Genomic DNA, 25,319 nt, shown 5'->3' on the forward strand with positions numbered 1-25,319 from the left:
AACCATGTTTACACAACTTGCCATGAAACTTTTCCAAACTAAACCCACCTCGGTTTCATGACTATAACTAGCGTGGCAGGATTGATTAATTTATCCAGATAGTATTTCAGTTCACTGGAAGTCTGGCTTGAGAAAGCTGCCACCAAATTTCATCATCACACTTCCTGCTGATTTACTCATCACAGTGTGGGGACAAATTTACTGATACCTGTGCCAATAGGTTGGCCGGTTGTCATAGTGATCATTCCACCAAGACAATAGTGGCATTCACCACACTTCCATATACCTCTCACCCTTGACAGTTTGTAAGTCACAATTTCACACACACAACTGAAGCCCCAATTCTCAATCAAGCAGTTGAAGGAGCAGAATGACAGACTTACCATCCATGCGCCCAGAAACAGTAAAAACAAAACAGGGACCAGTAGCAGGACTGGAAGGCTTCTCTTCAATCTCTCCCCAATGCGATACTGCCTTTCATGACCTGTGGGAACAGATTAATCTATTATTTCTAGATTTCATTTGCTTTACTCTCTAATTTTGCCCTTGTATTCCCCCCTCTCATTCTGTGTGGGTGTGTTTCTGTGTGTGTGTGTGTGTTTTTGTGTGTGTGTGGGTTGGGGGGGTATGTGTGACAGAGAAAGAGAGAGAGAGAGAGAGAGAGAGAGACAGAGACAGAGACAGAAAGACAGACAGACAGGGATTGTGTGCCCGTGTCTGGGTGTGTGTGCCTGTCTGTCTGTGTTGGTATGTGTGTCATAGAGAAAGATAGATAAAGAAAAGGAGGGAAGAAAGACAGATAGAGACAAAGAGAGAGGGGTTGTGTGTGTGTGTGTGTGTGTGTGTGTGTGTGTGTGTGTGTGTGTGTGTGTGTGTGTGTCTGTGTTTCTGTGTGTGTGTGTATACCTGTTGTGGCAGAGGGAGGTAAAGTGGATGGGCAGGGCGGTGGGGCACACTCCAATATCCCAGAAACATTGGCAGCTGCACTGAAAACCTCTTTTACGTGATCAAAGTAGAGCTCAGTTGGCCAATGTGCTGTCCTGAAATGGCACTCGAACGCCTGCATTGCTAAATCCTTGGGACAGAACAGGACATCGAAATGAATAAACATATTCATTCATATGTAGAATGTATGTTAATACACACCATAAAGAAATAAGCTTATATACTAAAGCAATGAAAGTCACCAGTTCCTCGTTGCCAAGCATGAAGCGAAGACCTTGGAGCATAGTGATGAAAATGGTGATGTTCTCTCGGTTGATTGACAGGTTACTGAACTTGTGGGCTAGCTGCTTGAGGCTTTTCTCCACAGGGTAAATGTTTAACTGCAGCCAACACTTTCCTGCCTGGGAGAGGAACAACAGATAGATAGGGCAACAGCATATTGTGTTACTATGGACTATGTTGTGAAGCAGACAGACAGACAGATAGATTGATGACCGCATTCAATGTGATTGCAATACATTAATTCCGCTATGGTGGTTTCGCAAGGGCCTACCACAAAGATCTTAGACACAACATAAATAAGCACCCTTGAGCTGTCAGAAAGAATCAGTCAGTAAATTAACCCATCAATGAAATTGATGAATGAATGAATTAAATCAAACAATCAATCAATCCATCAGTCACTCAGTTACTCAGTTTGTATGATTATGTCTGACTGACTCCATCTGTCTATCTATCTTTACTGAATATACAGTGGTACAGTCCGGTGAGTGTGCACAGTTTAACCCCTTTCCCAGAGACCTGAACCCATGGCCTTGAAGTTGCTCTGCCCTCTGACGTATAGGACCCTTAGCAGTGAGATGCATAAGCAGTGTCTCTGCACCGCTGGAGCTCCACTGGTAGAGCCAGATGCTAATGACTCCGAGGTCAGGGTTTCAACACCACAGATGCACCCATGCGGATGAGCATGTCAGGTGCTCTGGATGAGCATGTCTATCTGCGCTGTAAGGTGGTCTAGATGAGCATGTCTATCTGTGCTGTCTGGTGCTCGGGATGATCCTGTCTATCCACGTTGTAAGGTGCTCTGGATAAAAGCATTAGCACATGCAAATGTACAGTGGTGCCTCTAGAGTCACTGTACTCCACTTCACTCAGTGGCTCAGGTCTGAGCCAGAACAATCCAAGGGCTCGCCATCGCACTAATGCCCCCACAGTGATCTGTATGGTCTAAAAGAGAAATCCCTTTTGTGCCTAGACTAATCTGTGTGCAAGACTTACCACTGCCTTGGGAGTGTAATTAACTGGGATTCTGTAGTCCCTGGGAATGTTTCCTTTCTTTAAAGAAAAAAGACAAAGAAAAAAAATCTCATTCAGAGTGCCTTTAAAGACAAATTCCTTACAATCCCTCAAAATATACTTATAATAATCTGAATTTTGCCTGAAACTTAGAAATGAACCCTGTGTTGTGTATTTAGAGGCCCTTCATTTGGAAACAGACTGCCTTAATTATTGCTAAATCTTTTCATTTATCCCTTAAACCGGACATAAATCTACTTAATATCTACCGCTACTTAAAACGTGCTACAAAAACGAATTGTTTCTGTTTCATAACGGAGACAGGTATAGCTTTAACTATAACTATCATTGTTATAGCCACTATCATGTAATTAATAGGACAACAAAAGAGTTTTAAAGTTAGCTCTAAGTTTTAAAGTTAGGGCGAAACGCAAAGAGAAATCTATAGTCGAAGGCAATTGGACTCACCAATACGTCTAGTGTACCCACATCATCCGTGAGAGGAGTTCCACCTTTGACACCACCTGTCACCAAAGTCGACAACAGTAGTGCGAGGATGCAAACGCTCTCCCCAATCTAAAACCATGCATGAAACATAAAGGGATTGATATACTGAATATAGGGAGTTATTGGCAGTGTTTCACCCGAGCGCATTAAGCCCGGCTCTTTAAATGATTGTGTTTAGTATGTAGGCTACAAATGTTTGTGTTTAGTATGTACAAGTCTGTAAGTAGTAGCCTACTATGTAGTCTAGACCTACATACAATAATGTTGAAAGAGCCAGCCAAACACTGAAGCATACTTTTGGATGTAGGTTAAAGTCTGTCAAACTTACGTTTGTCTTCTTCATATGGATGATAAGGTATAAAACAATCAAAATGAAGGTCTTTGTCTTTTCCTCCTGATTAACGCGTGTCGGTTATTCCATTTATTCATGTCCGACGGATAGTTGTTCCCGCTTATCGACCGGTATCCCTTCAGCAGTTGTAGACTTAATCTGGTGTTCGATTCTGAGAAGTTTCCTGTAGACTGCTCTGAGCGCACTGTTCGCGTTTTGGGGAGGCAACAGAAGCGCGTTGGTGCTGTGATTAAAGCAGCGTTGGCTCACGGGGTTAGCGAGTACAAGGCTCCCAGACAGTCACGTTCGAATCGGTTCCCTATAAAGCACGCTAAATCCCCCTCCCATTAACCTTAGCATAGGCCTTCACCCGTACAGGGTACTATTAACAGATGCATTACAAACTGAATAGCACAATCCGTAATTGGTTTATCTGGCTAAGAAGGCTACCTGTGTGTTATCAACAAACACTGCACTAAGATTAGCCTTCTGCAGCTTGCGGGATGAAGCTCATGTCAGAAAAGACGCTGATATTGTAAAACAGTGAAAACAGTGAAAGATGCTTCATTGCATTATGCCTACTGCCTGAAGCCCTATTTACATCGTCAGCGGGACTTTGAGTTTAAGCACTTACCGGCAGTATCACTTTCACAGGCCAACGTGTAGTCTTCCTGTAGGCAATAGACCCAGCCCCCGCATACCATCTCACACAAATAATTTCTGTTCAGTAAGACACATTACATCACGAATTTGTCAGAACATTGTGCGAACTGATTGCGAATTCTTCTCATATTAAGACAAAAATAACACATGTATACCGTCACAAGTTTCAGAGAACCTTTATCAGCCCCCCACTAATTGCCAATTACCCAACTAAATGTATAATGGATTGGTGTAACAGATACTACTTATTGATCTGTGTAACAGATACTGCTCTCTTTGGGCGGATTTCCTGTACTTAACTGTTTCTGAAATGCAGACCCTTTCAATGTAGCTTTTTTTTATATATATATATATATAAATATATATATATATATATATATATATATATATATATACATATATATGATTCATATCCATATATCCCTCTAACACAATGTGAATTTTCCTAACATTATTTTTTTGTTTGTTTGTTTGTTTTATTTTGTACATTATGGTTAAAGTATAACTTCATGAATAGAATGATTGTTGACTCAAATAATGTCCAACTGTGTGTGTGTGTGTGTGTGTGTGTGTGTGTGTGTGTTTTCCCGTGTGTACGTGCACAGTGTATGTGGGTTGACCCTTGGCTGGGAATCAGATGTCATGAACATTACAGTCTGAGTAAGGTAAATGCACTGGGCCAGATCAGTGATGAATGAATTGGGGATCATGTGCTATGACAGATTATCAGAGCAATTTTGATAATGGGGTCTAGAAATAGCCTCGATTACTCTTCCTCTAGTCTCCTTGGGCCAGGATTTCACACCAAATCCCAACGAGAATCCCTCTGAACCATGTCACCAACCAGCCCCCTGAGGGATTCACAAGTCCTGTCCTGCCCTGCGGCAGTCTCTGATTAACAGTTGAAAATCATCAAACATACCCAGTGGCGAACCAGAAGATGCATTGTTGGCGCTCAGATAATAATAAGGCAATAATAAGAGTCACAAGACTCTCCAGGCTGTGCATGTAAGCAGTTTATGACGAACAGGGCCTAACTTTTAAAAAGAATGACTGTGAGCGATATGTATCTCCCATTTAATACTCCAGGGTTACTATACAGGCTTAAAAATGATTATACTCATGTCATCTGTGATCTGAAAATTCTAGCTGAAACCACCATTGTTATTAATTAATTATTAACATATATTATTTTAGTCAGAAATATTTGACTATAAAAGGAAATTTGATAAATCCTTTCCTTAATTAATGCTACAGATGCACACAATTTGGGGGAACTTGAATGCCAAGGCAGCTTTGACCCCAGGAAACCTTTGTTCCAAGTGGGAATCTTAGTCTTCCCAGACTCCACTAATCCTGTGTCAAATGGGCCTGTTTTATAACGTGCCTTAATCTGCTCACCTCAGACACACAACACTACAAGCACTAAATGCAATACACTCTGTCTACCACTAGAGAGCAAGTTCACAAGATTACTTTACTTATACTGCAGACCATGTTAAACGATAATCAATAAATTATTCCAAAATATCAACATCATTGATTATACTTGTCTCATGTAAGGACAATATACGTTTCCAGACATTCTTCTCAAAGTAATTTGTTGACACACACATGGCATGGTGGCTCAGAAGCTTGCACTGACGCCTCATAGCAAGAAGGTCATGGGTTTGATTCCCGCATGGGGCGCTGTTGGCTCTGGGGGAAGGTCCTACCCAGACCTTCAGTGCTCAGGGTTGGCTATCTCCTGGGCCTTTCTGTGGGGAGTTTGCATGGGGAGTTTCCTAACTCTCCACTTGTTCACAAAGGGTTTCCTCTACTAAGAACTCCAACAGAAAAACATGCAACAGAACACTCTGCTGTCTGTCCCTGACCAAGACGGACGGCTCACTTCACTTGGTCCCCGGGCCCTTAAAAGCTGCCCACTGGGGTCCTGGAGGAAGGACAGTCCGGGATGGGAAAATGCAGAGCGTAAATTCACAGCAAACTCAGGCCTGTGTGTGTGTGTGTGTGTCCTGTGTCGCCTTAATTTATCAACGTGTGTGTTACAGTGTGTCACTTGTGAAAATAAAATCTTATTATTAAGTTGATGGAACTTTTGGACAAGCAAGTCACTTGTGAAATCTATTGTATTATTAGATACAATACAACCTGAGGCATAGCCTTGTAACTCCAACGCATAAATATTTGATGACATCTGAACTGACATGCCAATGGTTCTGAGAAAATCATAAACTCAGGGCCCTCACACCTTCAGGCAATTATTGTCCACTAGGGGGCATTATTTCAGACAGTGTGATGAGGCAGTGCCAATGTGGGGGGAACAGGTTAATCTCAGTCACATAATCCATACTTTAAAACCCTTTTTAAAACTCAAACACCATTTTAAAATTATGTTTGGGGTGCTCTCCCTGCAACAAAGGCTGGATATTCAAAGTCAGCATGTGAGGAGAAAGGACAATAGACATAATGGACATAATACGACAATGTCCTCAGTTGGCTAAACATTGTAGATATGACGGGGGTGTTTTACTGTGTGTAGGACAGACAGGGAACAAAATCTCCATGTGCACATGTGCAAGGGCATTTTCCCATCAGAATGATTGTATCTCAAATTCCATTAAAACATAGGCATTGTAGTCAATTAGTTATTTGCAACTGAGGTAAAAAGCAGATCTAAGCATGTATAATAAAAAACCTTGGAGGAAAATGTTTCATAGTTTACTTTGAGAGCTGACAAGAAAGGCCAATTCTTAATTTTTTTTTAAGAGTGCAGATATATATCAACTGACATACATGAAGAAAAAGTTCATACATCATGCATGCTTCCTGTTTTCACATAAAATGCCATGTCATTTGATCACAGCAGTGCTAATTACCAACCATACATACACCAATATTTACAACATTATGTCTTGGAATCTAAAAAAAGCATTTATATCATTGCACATCCCTAAAAGATTCATACTATATCATGTATCATTTTGTATCAGGTAATCAATCATACTGAATCTAAATGTTGACACAAGCTCACCTGACTCAGTAAATCATTACAAATATTTGATGCCATGTGCCTGTGTGCCATAGTTTTGAAATAGAAGTAAAGTGCACAAGGATAAAGTAGCTGCTATCTCATGCAACAGCGAACAGCAAAGAAGCACCGCAAAGGAAATATTGTTAAAATATATTTCCTGTTCCCTTTGCTTTCATTTCACAGGAAGCACACAGGATTGTTTTCAGGTATGTAATGGCAAGGCCTGTTCTTACTTTCGAAGGTCTATAAAGCATCAGCATGGTTGCCCACATAGACAGATTTATGTATACCGTATGTCTATGGTTGCCCACAAAGACAGATTTATGTATATATGTGTATGGTTGCCAACATAGACAGATTTATGTATATACTGTTTGTCTATGGTTGCCCACAAAGACGGATTTATGTATATATGTTTATGGTTGCCAAGATAGACAGATTTATGTATATACGTATGTCTATGGTTGCCCACAATTTCAGGAGCAAAGTTTAATCTAATCAACTAATAATGCAACGATTGTCATCAGACTTAGAAGAATTTGAAGAATATGTCTGGGTTGGCTGTGGTACATAATATGACGAGGTTGCCTTTGGTGTGGGTGCTGGTATCGGTGCGTGTGCTGGTCTGGTTGCTGGTCTGGTGGCTGGTCTTGACGCCGGGGTGTAATGCTGTGTGGCTGATGTTTGGAATTGCTCGCTGTACTGGATTAGGTACTCCGGGTACACCTGATGCTTCTCGAACACCACGAAGATGGAAGGGTTGTACACATCATCCACGCAGCTGTCGAAAAAGACGGTGTCCCCTCCGTTTTTGGACGGAGGTCGGAGGTAACTGGAGTCTCCTTTGGTGTAGTCGCCCACAAGGATGCGGCAGACGAACATGCATCTGGTGCTCGAGTGAGCTGTGTAGTTATGCGAGTACTTAGCATCCCTGGCAAAGTAGCTCCCTAAAATAAGACACAGAAATGTAGTAAACACTCTTCTTAGATGTTTGTTTGACATGGTATTTTTTGCGTATCACTGTACACCATTTCTGTAGAAGAAAATTACAAATAACCATCCTGTCTATTAGAAGTTGTTTCTTTTTTCCCCTGGTGTACCAGCAAACCTCTATGCCACGAAGAGTAAAGGCATTTGCATGGTTATCCAATTCACCTCATACGACTTCACGACAGACACGCCCTTTCTAATCTGATGATTGTACGACTCACCTCTACCTGCATGGTTCTACGAGGGGCTGTGGAGATTACCAACGCTTTATTATGATGTTACAAGGCCATTACATCATCAACAACAAACTATAAAATACGAAATCGTTTGTTTTTATCCGTGTATTTTCAGTTAATGATCAGAGGCTGTTGTTGTGAAATGAATTACTAACGACAATGACCAAGCTCGCGGTTATTGCCGAATATTTTCTATTATTATACCACACAAACAGTCTGCTTTTTTACGTCTACAATTCAGGTTATTTTACAATTTAATCATTTACACTGAATGCTCTGCTAACTCAAACACAAAGAGGCTGTTCGAAAACCAAGAAATGTTTTTATTATTGCTGTAATTAGACGACGTCTCCCTATGCTTTATATGCGGCGAGAGCCACGATAGAGCAAGGAAGAAGGGAGATGTCGGTTTTCCTCCTGCATCGCTGCTGGTGCCCTTCATAGTTTTTTTCATTTTTACAAACTTGTCCCTGATCTTCCTCCAACTCCTAATGCACTCCTGGACCTCCAGCCCCAGGTTTCCAGCGAGATTTTTTAAAAACGGAGGTGCTGTCATAGGGAACGAAACAGGAAACGTCATTTTAGCCAGGGGTGTCGGACAGCTCGGATCGGATAGTCGGATCGGATAGTGAGAAAATTCAAGTGGTGCTCCAGAGGCCATCCGACACCCTCGGATGGCTCTCCGAGGTGCTCAAAGGTGTGGTCCCACTTCAAGGAGGGCGTTTAAGGGCGTGCCTCGTGAGATCGGAGAGCACGATCGGACAAGCATGTGAGCGCCTTAAGACGCTTTTCTGACTTGCCCCGTACATTGAATGGAATTATTTCCAGGGAAAAGCAATGTCATTCACAGTTCAACAGTAAGGTTTAGTGGTGAAAATATCAGGACCAGTGACACACGTCGGTTTATAAAACAAAGACCAAACACAAAATTATAATTCCATTAATCAGCTTAAACCATCATTGAGTCAAAATGGCTTTTTTTATCAAAAATAAATTTCAAAGCAAAGGAAACAAAGGCAAGCAATCCGATTAACGGAGTAAAATAATCTGAATTATTCCGGTATTTTCCATTGCAGGTATAGGCTTAGATACTTTTCAGCCAGCCATTGAAGTACAACTTGGACTGAATTTAGAGCGAACCGTTCATGCTATGTCTCCTCAGATCTTAGCTGCATTCTTAAGAGTCGATTTAGCAACCTAGAAGAAGAGGTGAGGTTCTGAGAGGGAACAAATGGTGGATTTGAAACAGGAACAGGAACAAATCTTGCTGGTCGCTGTTGGTGCTGAAGAGATGAGGCCAGACTTGGTCTTGACTTGAGAATCGGGACGACTGAGGAATTTGGAACAGGGCGGACCCTGGTTAAAGAACGTGCTGTTGTCACAGTCTGGCTGGAAGCCAATGGTCTGCTGATGGCGGACCTGAGCATATAGGAAGACAGGACAGATCCGGTCCGCTCCTCATACTGAATGAGGTATTCTGGGTACACCTGGTGCTTCTCAAAGACAACAAATATGCTCAGGTCTGGGACACTGTCCACACAACTGTCATAAAAGACTGTGTTCCCACCGTCCTTGGAAGGGGGGCGGAGGTAGCTTTTGTCTCCTCGGGTAAATTCTCCAACTAAAACACGACAAACAAACAGAGTCCTGGTAGAGGACAGGCTGGTGTAGTTGTGCGAGTACTTTGCGTCTCTGGCGAAGTAACTTCCTGTAATGAAAGTGTAGTTGAAGGGTGTTTAGCTGGTGTTTGCTTGTGATGGATAAAAAGTCGCCTGAAGCTGAGATAATGCGACCACAACTGACATTCATGACATAGAGGTTTGCAACACCTAACACAAACACACAGAGCACATCTAATGTCTTATGTACAGTATGTCCTTGATCCCTTCATCCTTGTTGGATTCCTTCCTTGTTTCTATCACGTTTTTATTTAGGCTAGGACATAAGAAAGGAAGGAAGGAAGGAAGGAAGGAAGGAAGGAAGGAGGAAGGATTGACAAATGAGGGAAATCACAGATTTTCTTACAAACACATTTGCACAGTCTCTAATGGAAATGCACCTTTCCCGTAGGCAGTCCCGTGGGTCCCACAGATCCTCCAGTCCATGTTGTGGTGGCAAATGGCGTCAACGTGCTTGGAATCTGTCCCGTGGAAAAGCTGTTTCTCTGCTACAGTCCTGCCACCGCTGTTTTTCTTCATCAAGTCTTTTTGCCTAGTCATCAGTCAAAAGACATCATTTTAAACTGGCAGCTAAAGACCCAAATAGATAAATAATAATAATAAACAAACCAACCAAATGTTGGCATGAAAATATTTGGTGTATTTAAAATTTGAGGTGTTAAAATCAGCATACCACTGGAAGACTTCCCAGAGTGCTTTGTTTTGGACTCGTTCAATGGACACAATGTTGAAGCCCCTCATGGTCGTGTTGAAGAGGGTCAGGATCTCCGTGTATTCATTTGAGCTACTCTGCAGAGTCACTCTCTGTGCAGAAGGAGATGAGTTGTATTTTATATATGAGTATCTATATTCAGTATCTGTAACTAAAAAAACATTTTAAACATGGAACAAAAGGGTTGTTATCATTATTTTTTATTTTACTGTAGGTTTTATGCCAAATAGCATGCCTTATGCAATCTGAGCAGCACTCACATCTTCATCTCTATACAAATAAATATCTACCACAAGGTGCCTTTACATCTTGTACCTTGTAGCCAGTCTCTGGAGTCAGTGCCTTGTCCCAGTGAGCGGGCAGTGCCTTGAAGTTTGATCGGTTGTTGGGAGCTTTTTTACTGTAGAAATAAAATAGGCAGATTATAAATCAGGAAAGAAATAACGTCATCTAATTAATTTCCCATCACTTCACTAGTGGAATGATATGTACACACACACACACACACACACACACACACACACACACACACACACACACACACACAGGCACACTCAATGATACAATAATATTAATCATTTTACACATATTTCTGATTTTAGTATCACAGAAAGACTAAATGTATTTTAGAGTTACGTAAAAGTGTCGGTTCTATCACTGAGGGGACTGCCCTGTAAGCAAAATGACGTCCCCTCGACGTCCTGTAATGGTCTCTCTGAACGTTCTAAAAACGTAAATGTGTATGGTTCCCTTGACAACTTTAGGACGTTTTGCACGACGTTCCAAGACCGTCCCGAGGACGTTGCGGTGACAATTGGGAAACGTTTTCTATAGGTCCTGGGGACGTTCTGCAGGACGTTGCAAGAACGTCCCTAGGACATTGCGGTGACGTCTGGAAAACGTGTTTCTATAGGTCCTGGGGACGTTCTGCAGGAAGTTGCAAGAACATCCTGAGGGCATTGTGGTGACTTCTGGAAACCTTGTTTTAGACGTCCTGGGGACGTTATTCAAGGACGCACCGCGAACGTAGCAGGCACGGTGTTTTTGCTGAGCTAAATGAAAAAAATAAAATAATAATAGATCGCGGAGCCGTCATTTCGCTTACATGGCTCACACACACACACAAGTTCAAGTTTATTTATATAGCACATTTCATATGATATACATAGACACACACAAACGCGCTTTCAAACTTGATTGCGAGGCATGGAATTGAACCGTAAACCTTCCTATTACTAAACCACTTCGCTACCACTTCACTACCATTGTCTGATTCTTATTTTGTCACTTTAACACCTTTATCACAGTGTGAGACAGCCAACAAACTTAGTCATTTTTTCCGAGGGTTTGAGAAAAAGCATATTGTAGCGATCTCAGTCACTACGCATTGAGGGTTTTCCGTAATGATTCCTTTTTTAATTAATATCCATGGCACGGACGTGCGGGCAGGGAGGCAGAATAACTAGCCAAACTAAGAATGATGAAATAAAATAAATATGAATGCTTCTCTACTGATCTGTGCTACAAATTTAATGTCTGCATGATTCCAATACAATGCATAGCCTACATAGGAAGGTCTATCAAGTCTAGCGTTAACATTGAGCTTTCCACAGGCCTTCAAAGATGCTGCAACAGAAAGCTCACCGGTCAAATTGTCTGGTTGGAATTTCTTAAACATCCCGTCTCGCAAACACAATCTGGATTTGACAACAATCCAAATATTTAGGCCTATAAAGCAAACGTGCACTGCCCTTATTATGTTTTAAAGGAACAGGCTAATCTGCCGTTAGAAAGTTATTTAACAACACGCATATGTTGCATTATACTGTCTATGCCCGTACGTGAGCGCGCCGGAGCCGCCAGAGCTCGCACTCGCAGCATATTGAAAATTGGAGCTGTGAACTTAGTTAAAATTTTTGAATTATGAACAATGAACTGAACTAGTTCATGTAGAAATTAAACTTTCCAAAAACTGAATACCTGAAGCCCTAGATGTTCGAACAGCTTCACCAGAGAAAAGTCCGAAATGTTGGGCGTTTATGTCGTTATGGAGTGACAAGTTCTAAGGTGCGAGGATATTGATAGTCAGAGTAAAATGTTCTGTTAGCACTGTGAAAAGGGTACGCAAAGGATTCACAAGAGGGTCGAATAATTTTAGAATCTCTGCTCTCATTGAACAGAGCAATGACCATGTTGCGGCGCTCATTTTAACGCCACAGCAGGTTGCGATTAAAGGCCACTTATTGACGCGCATCAGACATTAATGTTTTTGTTTCCCATTGTAAACTTAGGAAAATAAACATGTTGCATTCTAAACTACCTGATTATGTTATTATTTAAGCTATGCAGGCCGTCAGTTTTCTTCAATAGGCTAATTTAGAAGCAGAAATAGATATTTGGCCGGCTTATCATTAAAATGTTTCGCAAATGAAAAACATTTTTCTCTAGCGGAACCTCTGGTTCAGAGAGGACCATCAGAGGACGTCAAGGGGACGTTTTGGAAGGACCGAATGCGAACGTCCCGCAGAGGACCACAGGTAAATGTTACGGGGACGTTTTTAAAGGATGTCCTGGGGACGTATGCTGAGAGACCAAATAAGAACGTTCCCTAATAGTCCGTTTTAAGGCTCATGCGAACGTCACGCAGAGGACCTGCAGGTAAAGGTAACAGGGATGTTTTTAAAGGATGTCCTGGGGACGTATGCTGAGAGACCAAATAAGAACGTTCCCTAATAGTCCGTTTTAAGGCTCATGCGAACGTCACGCAGAGGACCTGCAGGTAAAGGTAACGGGGACGTTTTTAAAGGATGTCCTGGGGACGTATGCTGAGAGACCAAATAAGAACGTTCCCTAATAGTCCGTTTTAAGGCTCATGCGAACGTCACGCAGAGGACCTGCAGGTAAAGGTAACGGGGACGTTTTTAAAGGATGTCCTGGGGACGTGTGCTGACCAAATTATAAGGTTCCCTAATAGTCCGTTTTAAGGCTCATGCGAACGTCACGCAGAGGACCTGCAGGTAAAGGTAACGGGGACGTTTTTAAAGGATGTCCTGGGGACGTATGCTGAGAGACCAAATAAGAAAGTTCCCTAATAGTCCGTTTTAAGGCTCATGCGAACGTCACGCAGAGGACCTGCAGGATAAGGTAACAGGGACGTTTTTAAAGGATGTCCTGGGGACGTATGCTGAGAGACCAAATAAGAACGTTTCCTAATAGTACGTTTTAAGGCTCATGCGAACGTCACGCAGAGGACCTGCAGGATAAGGTAACAGGGACGTTTTTGAACGACGTCCTGGGGACGTGTGCTGAGAGACCAAATTATAATGTTTCCTAAAAGTCCGATTTAAGACTCATGCGAACGTCACAGAAGGACCAAACGTAGACTTGCTACGAACGTCAAAAACGTTCTGGTAACGTCCTTTAGCGAACGTTGTGCCGGGGACCAATTGGGGACGATTGGGGACCTTGCGAATGTCCTGTTAACGTCCTGGGGACGTTCCCTGTTTGCGGGGTGTGCAATGATTCATAACAATTTAATCGAAAAGGCAGACCTGCTGCTAAGGCTGTTAAGTGTAAACAGAGGTAAAAGCAAATACCTTGTTTTGATTGTCTGTGCATCGGCTGCAGACACAAACACAGGCCGCCTTCTGACAAGCTTTTTGGTGCCATAGCGTTTGTTGGTCTGTATCATATCTGCAAAAGACGAGGTTAGGTTACAGTCTGTCCAGCTAGTGCGAAGCAAACAATCACTTCTGTGTTCATTTCAGTTTATTCTCAGACATCACCTTATCAATTTGTTCCACTTAAATAGTACTAGAAGTGCCTTGAACATCTTAAATATTTCAGATGTTTCCAGCCTAGTGAGGCTGCATTAAACCAGGCCAAACTTCTACCTCAGACAACTATGCACAGAATCACTTTTTTAATGAAAACGATTATCAATCAACTACAAAACACAGTTACACACATACGTTTTATGTACCACATTAGCATACACTCAGGGATCTCTGACTGTATAGCGATATTACAACATTCTTGCTCACATTCTATGCTGTGACATTGCTATAGGGGGACCATTGAATGCGTCTGGTACCTTGGAAACGGAGCTCATACGTCTGGGACCCGGCAGTGAACTCCACCACCGAACTGGGGTCCTCCTGATACTTCTGCTCCAAGTCCTCACCCGTGATGGAAGCTGAGCTGTGACCTCCTGCCTACCAAACCACATGGACAGACAAGCGTTTAGATATTTGATCATCAAAACAAGTTTAAGGCTAAGTAATAGTGCTATACATGCTTTCAGTATCCACTGTGGAACTCTATATAACACCAGACTAGACATATACAGATGAGGACTTGTATCTATATTACTAAGACTACTCTAATTAGACATATATCATATGCATCTATACACTTTTCTAAATAGACAAATACATGAGGCTTTATATCTGTATAACTAGAATTGTTTAAGTTAGACAAATACTTACAATAAGGCTTTGTATCCTTATGACAAAAACAATCATAATTGTATATATTATTTCTCTTACGGCTCTAGCGTACTGGATCCAGTCCCCATGCTCGTCCTCCCAGTACCAGGCCCACTCCGTGGTGAGCATGAAGGTGGGCTGCACCACGGACGACACGGTGGAGAGCCGGCGGACTCCCAGCAGCCCTAGGGTCATTGTGTCAAAGCACACGGGCTCCACCCCCTTACTGCAATCACAAGTATGGCGGATGTGCATGCATGAGTGGCAGTGCAATGAGATTATAGGTATCAGTTCTTTCAAAACAACACAGAAAGTGACCTTTCAACTTATTGACCAGAAATGGTGGCCTTGGCTTGGTTAACTAACTGCCTCATTATCTCATTGTCATACACCGTGTGAGTAGCAAGCAGAAAACAACAAGTGCACAACTTGATATATATTGTATTCATATCTGAATTCATATTGTCATCAATCTATCTTGATGCGACAAATGTAAAGAACTACAAATGCAATGAAAATGTTACAGGCCATTGTAGTTCACCACAAGCCACAGACACATAGAAAACACACCTAGGTGTGTTACAAAGATGGTCAGTCCAACGTTACCTATATGTGTTGGCGGGGTTGCAGTAATCCTTCTCTATGCCCTCGTTATCAGACAAAGCAGTCCATCTCTGCCCCTCCCTGGCCTCCCATCGATACGGAAGGGTGGAGTGGGCTTTCCAGCACCTGTCTGGGACAAACGATAGACATTCACAAGACTGGACTTTTGATTTATGTTTAATTAATTTCGTTTCATTTAGTTTAAGTCTAATCTGGACCTTTGATTAACTGCAAAGTCTCTGGAGATATGAGGGATCTATCAGAAATGTCAACAATTGTTAATATAACAGGCCTACATTGAAGCCATATGAATTGATGAGTAATCTTTCTAATTGTTACCCAATGTGTACTTACCTCCATGTACGCAGCTTCCCTTCACAAAGTACATACAGATCTCTGTTCGGTCTATAGAAATAGGAAGGAAAGTAATGGTTAAAATTATTATTTCCTTATTGATTTATTTAAGCCAAAGGCTTAGTTTTACTTTGACATCACGTTGACTTTAGAATTGTCTAAAAATTTATAAATATCTGAAATAATATGCCATCATGAGGCGTGAAGCTACCCAAAGCCCACAGAAAGCTAAAGGAAAGGCCAACACTAAAAAAGTCTGTATGCCTTTTAGAAAGACTTTTTCCAACCCATAGCTACCAACGCACTCCAGAATAAATCTTCATCAGATAAAACATAGATTAGTCTAATCCATCCCCTAATCTCCTCATTCAGTATAAAGTATTTTCCTACTAATTAGTTTCATGGTATGAATAACTGGCATTTAAAACAGACAAAGAGAAAACATTAAATTCAAAAAGATGACACGCTGATGAAGGATCGTAGCATAACCACAACATCCACAGTACCTCGTGAGGCCTCTGGGGTCTTGCTGGCCATGTTGTAATCAACATGGTTGCTTGCGCTGGGCCTGGGTCCGGGACCAGCATTCCACTGTGGCGGCCTCCCTCGAGTGCGGACTCTCATGAGCTCGATGTTCATGTAGATGTTCTTCATGAACGGCATCAGATCCAGGGGCACCCCTCGGTTCTGCAGTGTGGTGAAGGGGTGCGGCTCGTAGAAGTCATGTGACCGCGGGCAGCCACACTCCCCCCTGAGGTACCTCTCGCAGATGTGCAGCCGTGTGCAGCCCTCTTGCTCCTCACACTTTCCGTACTGCCCCGGGCCGTTGTTGTAGGAGTGGCACACCTGCACACACACGGATCACAGGGACTTCACAAGGTTGGTACAGGTAAGGTTAGAAGTAGAGGTGTGTGTATGATGTGTCTGGTTTGTGCATGTGTGTGAGAGAGTGTGATGTGTGGGTAGTAGATGTGTGTGTGTTTTAAAGTGAGTGTGTATGTGAGAGAGAGAATGAGTGAATGTGAGTGGGGGGGTATGTTAATATAGGAGAGAGATGATTGTAGTGGTGATTTGATTTACAGTCAGGTTAAATGTAAGTGTGGGACAGTTGTTGTTTAGAGTGAGGATACTAATAAAATAATAAAAATGATAACTTTCAGATTCACAAAGACATAACATGCTGGCCTAACCTCACCATGTTGTATGTTAGGTTGGACCAATGTACTCTGGTTAATGCTGGGGTAGAACAAAGTGGCAATTGCAGCAGTTACAGCCTATGAGGTAGGCTTATAGCCATACTCACCGGTGGCAGTAAGGAGTTGTCATTTTGAAGAAGCAGGATACACAACTCCCTCTTGTCCAAGGACTCAAGTTTGTGAATCCCGAGGACCTGGGCATTGTGATCTGACATGAGGTCATGGCCAAACCGACAGGGTTTTCTAAAAAGACGAAAATATCTCTGTGTAAACTGAGATGTAAAGACTCTTTCTACAGATTGTCTTACACTCCGGTTTAAGTTAATGATCATAATCTTGCATGAAGGCAGATTTCCATGGTTAGCCCGTGCCAAATTTTTTTTATTTAAATGTTTCATTGTGGGTTTTATTTGTGCCTGTAGCTGTCACAGTAACCGACAGGGACACAGCTGTGAAGTGAGTAAACTTCACTCCGATAAGAGACTTGCTGGCGACAGATTCTGGCACAAGTGAGTTCGAATCCGGTGTGGGACTGTGCCAAATACTGTGTGGTGCAAACCCAACGCCTAGCGCACCAGAAACTCTAGGTCCGGCCCCGCATATCAATCCTGCTAAAAGAGATAGACATGGCCTTGAAGTAACCTTAGCATATTACCGTAAGACCAAGACAATTCCTATTCAGATGCATGTACGGTTTGCAAGTAGCCTGTAGAAATATTGACTCTTCATGCTCAAAATTACTCCGCAACCACTGTTTTAGTACTATATCAAAATGTTACATTAGCCCAAACTTAAAATTCTGCTTGGACCAACTTACATCCACTGTAGGCTACGGGGCGCTGATTGATATCTGCGCGTGAACTATATTGAACAATTCATGTTTACGTTTGCATTACACTTACCGTCCTCTGCCAAAGGGACACTCTCCAAGCAAGAACTTTTTGCAAAGGTGTAAATTCGCACACCCTAAACAACTATTTGCCTTGCACACACGAAGCTTTGTTTTAGCGATAACCCGTTTCGCGCCGTTCGACTGAACGATTGAAAACAATTCGCTGTTTTCAAGACTGCTGGTGTCAACACGCTCATAGCTAAGCCAACCTCCTCTATTCAAATCAGCTACTAAATCATCGTAAAGCATAGATCCGTTGTTGGTGCAGAGCCTTTTTATAAAATCTGCCTCAGCCATCTCTGGAGTCTTTTCTACTAATGTGTTTTTCTGGTAACTTTAAATCCCTGTCGTTTCTTTGCCACGGTGACTCCTTTGGACATAGTTCCTGTTTCCGTTCGCGTTTCCAGTTTGTGATGAAACGAAAGCGAAACTGATGACCGCACAAATAGTTATATAATTACTATTACTAAAAATGTATTTATTTGCTGAGCTGCTCGAGTTTAAATGTGGGACTAATTGCTGAACTGATAGTACTAAATAAATCAAAGTGCAAAAACAGGAACGGGTTTTTCTTTTTAATCGGGAAAACTTGACTGCCAACGAATTAAAGGCACAGTGCGTAGTTTGTAGTGGCATCTATTAGGAATGTAGTATTCGAAATGTTGTTTTGATTAGTGTAAAAATATTATAATTAGTATGTATAATTGTAACTTCATTATAAATGTATAATAAGTGTATTATTATCTTTATTCTTTTAGAATAAGCGTATCACATTTTCATAGGGAGCCGGTCCTCCTCCAAGGAGTTTGCCATGTTGCGCCTGCATGTTTCAGAAGCCCAGAAAGGAAAAACCAAAACACTGGCTCAAGATAGGGCTTTCTCGCATTTTTATGGTACTTCACGGTCACATGGGGTACTTGCACATGCGCATAATGGGATGGGTATTCTGTTGCCATTCAGCAACCTCACTACTAGATGACACACTGTAATCTGCGCAAACAAAATAGCCTTATTATTGATCCACTTTGTTTTCACCGCTTTTCCTTATATAATAGACATATACAACACCCAGGCTGTCCATTAACCACATAATGTTAAAATATCTGAATAGTAGGCCTAAATGTGCACATCTGAAGTTAGTCTAAAACTAGCAATAATTTTTGAAACCCTGGCTGCTGGGGTTCCTCTGCACTATAGTGGTAAAGTGACCAAGGGCCTTATGCACAAAGTCTTGTTTAATATTCATACTAAAATGTAGTGTACGCAAGAAGAGCTGCGTATGCATAAAAAAATCCGGTGTATAAAGCCGTGTGCACTAAGATCCCACACACCTTTTCTTTGTACATCCCAATGAAGGAGAACTAGAGCACACATGCATGATCACCTCACTCCACCCTCTGTCTGTCCCTAGTTACGGCCATTTGAATATGCAAATGAATATAAATTGGCCTTGGCCACCCGTGTTTCGATTGAGACAAAATGGAGAAAAAGCAAGCAGCAGATCAACCGAAAAGGAAATGGCAACGGAAGCGTAGGGAAATGTTCTAACTGGATGGAAAGGCAAGACAAATAATCTGTCATCTGGCAGTAATGACATAAGAAAACAGTTGGATTGGCAGAGTGTGACAATGGCTATAATCCTTGGTCAGCCTGGGATTTGGCAAGGGCATTTAGAAGCCCTTAAACAAGGGAACCACTGTGTTTCGATGGGTTAGGGTTAGTTGAACTCTATATCAAAATAACTGCACACATAAACTAATTGTGTACAAAAAGCCACCTATCACACACCCTGTCACCTTAGGATCTATTAGTTGGTCAAATGTCTGCACCGCAGAATAATTTCTATTGACAAATTCAAATTCTGTCATTGTCAATGTCTTCATGTGTGTGGTCTGATTACATTGGGGTTAATTTAGCTTTTAAATGCCTCTCCTGGCATTTATTAAACCCCTAGAAACTGATCTCTGTTCCTAAAAAAGAAATGAAGATGTAACTCCACACCTTTGCCTATAGTATTCGGGGAGCTATGAATATCATGCCAATAATCTACACCTGTATGCACATGATACTGTTCGTTATTCCCAATTCAACTAGACCCTTTAGTGCTGCACTGAGCCCAAGTGTTGCCTGATTTTTATTTGACTGGGTCTACACTGTTTTCTGTAAAACACATGGTGTACTTCCTGTACACACAAATACCATCTGCAACTAAAAGCAACACGGTTAAGTGACCGATCAAAACTTTTATACAAGGGTTTTATTTTCTTAAGTGTTTTTTTTGTTGCCAATAACCTGATATATGTTTTGATATATCAAAACATATATCAGGTTTTCTGGCAAAAAAAAAATATGTAATATTTTTTAGAATGTGAATGACTGTAAGATACCTTTACATCTTATGTGATGTGAAATGCAGGCACAGACTGAAATATGGACTTTGGAACCTTGGGAATCCAACAGCTGAAGTCAATTAATGTAATTCAATATTTTCATTGGTCATTTGGTTTTTAATTTTCAGAAATAAGAACACATGGATGTTCTTTTAACCACCTGGCACATGAGCCACTTGCTATTGAGGCATAGTTTCTACTCCATTTCATAGCGCTGCCAAAAGCAGCAACCTTGCTCATACCAATGCAAAATAGCCAAGCTTTTCTAAAGCCTGACTTTCATCCAATGGCTGAGAGCACAGTGAAGAGAGCTGTGAAGACAGTCTCCAAATCAGTCAATCAAATCGTGCAGACGTGTGCTCTACTCAAAAAACTATTTCACAAAAATAGACTTCAGAGACTAAACTAATTTTTCAGTCTAGAATCTGTGATGGTAATCCGATGTATTTCCAGATGAGCCCTTGAATATAACATAAGATAAGAGTTATGAACACCCTCTCACACCCATAAGTTAATTAGTGTTGAACAGGTTTACGTGAACTAATCAGGACTAGCAGATCAAAAAACAATTGTCCTTAGAAGTGGGCCAACATAACAGTTTACTTTAAATCCAGCAGAGGGCGTAGCAGACTCACAAAAAGCTTGACAGACAATGCTTAACTTAGTTAACATAAGAGGACATGTCAACATTTGAATGATAATAATAATAATAATAAAAATAATAATAATACATGTAGCAGTATTAGGCTAGTAGTGGTCAAATATTTTACCAAGGTATACTAATTAGAGGAAAGGAACATTTCATTTGTACATTATAATCGGTAAAACATTTTAATTCTTTATTGACCTACACACCTACTGATAACTGAGTATGCTACGAGACTTAAAAAAAAAAATCGTTCGAATGCGTGCAATAACCCAAATTCCTAATTTCCTCTCCACTCGTCAGGGAGACGGTTTGGGTCGCACTGGACAATGCCCCGCTGATTCAGAATCAGCTTCTCCCACCCGGCCATTTGAAATGCTCTCATGTGAAGATCAGGATGGCTGATCTAGACACTGTTGACCATGATGTATTTGGCTACACCCACAATGTTAAACATGATCGGCTATTTCCTGAGTCGGGTTTCCTTTAAGGGGCTGTGCTCAGTGCTAGGAATTCACGTCACTTCGACACTAACGCATCCAAATCAATGAGGACTGCGTTGTACGCCTTCTACAGTGAAGTCTTCCAGGAAGAAATTAACCATCGCCACGCCACAATGTAGCGCATATCAGCGCCAGGGAAAACAAAGAAGTTTAATGTACGTTTCCACCAACTACGCAAAAATGGATTAACTCACAAAAACAAAACATTAATTGCAGCGCGAATGTAACCAAATCCACGTCCAGGAGTCGGACGTGGGTGGTTTTTTCAGGGTTACTTCAAGGAAAAAAGGGGAAAGGAAAGTGGAAACAGGAGAACTTCCTGAAATTTGAACAAGACATGTCCGATTCCCCGTCGCAGATCACGATCAAGGTATTTATGCATATAAACAAAACCTTAAAGTTGTGGCAGTCAACTGGGTTATGGGATGTGCTCCTTGTTGGGTTTCTCTTCAACTGTAAGCACGCAGCAGCATCGACTGTGTAGCCTATCATCTGTTGCTGCTGAAGGGGAACCCTTAAGTCGTAGACTCTCTATCAGAGCTTAGGTGAGTGTCATGCTCTCCATTACTAAAATGTTTGATCTTCGAGCGCCGTATCAGAATTGGCCTATATATGGATAAATCTGAACAGAATTCGTCATACAACGCGATTCCCCCTACGAGGTGTCTGACAATACATTGCGACATGTCGCGCTGTCCGCCGCCTCTGTTCATGCATAGGCGAACACGTTCCCAATATTTTACTTATTGAATACACTAGTTTTGGCTTTCGTCCCCATGGTAGCTTAAAGGGAGTGTGGTGTGAAAGGTGTGGCAATAATATAACTTTTCTTCACTGCGAAGAGGCGTAGTTGTTGTGAGTATAGGTAAATTGATTCATTCATATCTAATCCTCATTCCCGCTAGTGAATGTGACTCAATCTTATCACGTTTTCGTGGCACGCTGCTTTAACCAACTCTATCTGACCTGTGGCCAAATGTTCACAGCTTTGAACAGTTTTCACTAGTTAGACCATTGAGACCTTGATCTGAGGACTTCTGTCTGGAACTTCCTAAGTCCACGACTGTTCCAAGACGGGTTTTTGTCAACATGCCACCTGTTCATTTATGTTTAAATTTCTAAATTAATCTTTAGAATTTAGATGATCTGTCTGTTAGGTTGGGGTCTAAGATATATTTGGTATTGCAGTGATAACAGTGTTGACTACTTTGTGTAATCATTCAGGTGTGGAATACCAGAGGTGACTGTTTTTTCAATAGTTCATGAAAGTCTTCTCCCCAAACTAAGTTCCAACCCAGTTTCAACAGGAATCCATTACTAAAGAATTTGACATTACGCAAAGTGGCATCTGGCAGACACCCTCTTCAGTGCAATGTCAGGCATGTCTTGGCATGATGTAAGTCTGGTTAGAGTCTCACTATGAGGGCAAACCTGCTGCACATTTCCCCCTACACACACACACACACACACCACTGCCCACTCTTCGATCACGGGCACGACATCAAATGGTGGCATGCAAATCAAGTCATTTGCACAATTGCGGTGCAAAGCTCATCGGGCTTCAGTCCTAGCCAATGGTGCTGACACAAGATCTGAGGCCCAATTCTGATGGTGAAACCACTGGATGTTCATAAGGGGTCACTACAGATGACCTCTTCTTCAACTACTGCCTATTAGGCTGTCTACTGCCTGTTGCTCACTGCTTGTTACCTACTACTGAGGCAAAACAGTCCTCCTCTGTGTTCGAACCTGCAACCTCCAGTATAGTTGGTGGCAGGCATGTTAGCAAGGAGGCGGAATCATGTGGCTGCCAGCCTCAGTTGCCAGTGAGGTTTGCACACTGTGCAGTTCTGTACACGTTGGCCTTTGTCACACCTGTGGCTGCCTCAGGTTTTCTGAAGAGATCATTCCTGGAACGGTAACGAGGAAAAGCAACACCTTGGTTTTAAGTGTGGAAGGGGGTTGAAGACGGCCCCCTCTATGGCAGGCTCTCTTCGAACTACACTCCTTGCACTTTGACCTCTCTGTGACCACCACCACCACAAGCTGCCCCCTCTTTTGTGTAATCTGGTTTTCAAGAAAGCAAAGCTGCTTTGGGTGTGTGGAAAGGAAAGGCTGAAAGATTGGAAAGGGTTAGACTCTTGAGACATACATCCATCTACTATACATATGTGGAAACAACCACAAGTGGCTTAAAGTAAATGAGTGCCTATTTGACAATTATAGGTATAGGCATTGAATCAAAATGCTTTGGTGCCCTTGTCAAGATCTGTGGTAAAACACAAATTTCATCAGCATTGCATATCAACATTTTAAGAAGTTGTCTGCAGAAGTGTTCCCTCATAACCAAGTAATTACTTCCCATCTTATCTAGCTTCTGTAATGAATAGTGGTGACTCCTTGACCACTGGGGGACTGGAAGCATTGGATTTTCCCACAAAATTGCTTGGTTTCTCAGCTCTGGGCTTTTGCACCCATAACACTGCCAATTCTAGGCCTCTTCTGTTGGCAGAGGCACCGAGGATTGTATTCACCGGACTCGTATAAAGCCCTTATCTTAATCAGGTGTGTGAGGCTCATCGAGAGCATAGAGTGATTTAAATATGTACTAGGAGAGCGTCAGGGGAAAACACTACACTCTGCTTAGAGTGGAGGTCTTTCCCTAAGCTGCTGAAGAATGGCCATGTTCAGATGTGATTCAAATGTGTTCAGATGAGGCCTGTTTTTGGGGAAACGCCAGCCAGAAGGAAAAGTTCGATCAAGGCCGGAGATTTCCGATACTACTGATGTGGTTCAATCATGTTTATGCTACAGTTAAGATGAGGGTGCTTTATCCAAAGTGACTCACAAAATTGAATTTAAACCTTTTGACAATAACAACATGAATGTGAAATGAGCATTCCACTGATATCACATAATGCCCTCAGTGGAATGTGAGGCCTGCGCATGTGGATGCTGTCGAGGATTTAAGGTGAACATTATTTGCCTGTAAAAGATGGTGTTAAATGAGCTTCTGTCATTATGATTCATGGGTGAAGTGCATCCATTAAGCTATCTGGCCCAAACCTGAGCCAAGTCTGGGTCAGATTAGTTACGGAGTCTAAAACTATTTGGCCTTGCGTGAGGTTATAGCAGGTACGAGAGCTTATTCAACTGACAGCACAAATCCCGCTGACTGTAGGTGAACAGTGGAAAAGGGTTTTGGTTCAAACATAGAGTACAGCCAATGTAAAAGTAGAAATGTCCTTGCATAACTTAACAAGGGAAACACCAAAACACACTTGGATGTGGCCCTTTCATTCATTTTCACATGGGGGAGTTTGTCCACAGATGGGTTTTTATAAAAAAAGCTCTGCTTATGCTTAGTTAGCGTGGAGAGATTCACTCAGGGGTGTGCTACAGAGCTGATAGAATGTTTGTATATCCGTTGCATTGTGTGTATGTTTGTATTTGTGGTCGCAAGACTGAGAGGACTTGTGTTTCACAAGTTTGTGTGTATGTATGTGTGTGTGTTTGCGCGCGCATGTGCCTGTGTGTCTAGCTAAAATGTTACTGAAAGGCCAGTGTGTGAGTGCAAATACTGGTTATTTGTATTCTTTGTTTGAAAGTGTGTTTGCAAATTAATAATTTGGGTCTATCTGTGAGTTATGTCTATGCATGTGTGTGCTTTATGTGTATAAGAAGATCTGTTATCTGTTTATATGTGTTTGTCTGTGTTTTAGACACATATGTGTGGTGTGTTTATGTGAAAGTATCTGTTTGTATGTGTGTATGAGAGGTAGGTGTGTGTATGTGTGTGTGTGTAAAGCCCATTGCCTCTCTGTGTCTATTCATAGCAGGAGAGGAGCCCGTTCA

The 25,319-nt window shown here is 41.9% G+C and overlaps 1 protein-coding gene across 1 annotated transcript; it reads right to left on the reverse strand.

Annotated features, from left to right (window-relative positions):
- Positions 1 to 6,493: 6,493 nt before the first annotated feature.
- LOC308375414 (protein mono-ADP-ribosyltransferase PARP12-like) lies at positions 6,494 to 18,276 on the reverse strand. The gene is made up of 12 exons (XM_080851556.1): positions 17,936 to 18,276; positions 17,141 to 17,276; positions 16,344 to 16,683; positions 15,838 to 15,888; positions 15,487 to 15,613; positions 14,941 to 15,106; positions 14,487 to 14,607; positions 13,990 to 14,086; positions 10,709 to 10,793; positions 10,355 to 10,485; positions 10,062 to 10,213; positions 6,494 to 7,723 (listed from the first exon to the last, which is right to left on the reverse strand). The coding sequence occupies exons 1-12, from the start codon at positions 18,220 to 18,222 to the stop codon at positions 7,275 to 7,277; spliced, it is 2,142 nt and encodes a 713-aa protein (XP_080707682.1). The 5' UTR covers positions 18,223 to 18,276; the 3' UTR covers positions 6,494 to 7,274.
- Positions 18,277 to 25,319: the final 7,043 nt, after the last annotated feature.

Source organism: Sprattus sprattus (genome assembly GCF_963457725.1).
Source record: "Sprattus sprattus genome assembly, chromosome: 14".
Taxonomy (NCBI): domain Eukaryota; kingdom Metazoa; phylum Chordata; class Actinopteri; order Clupeiformes; family Clupeidae; genus Sprattus; species Sprattus sprattus.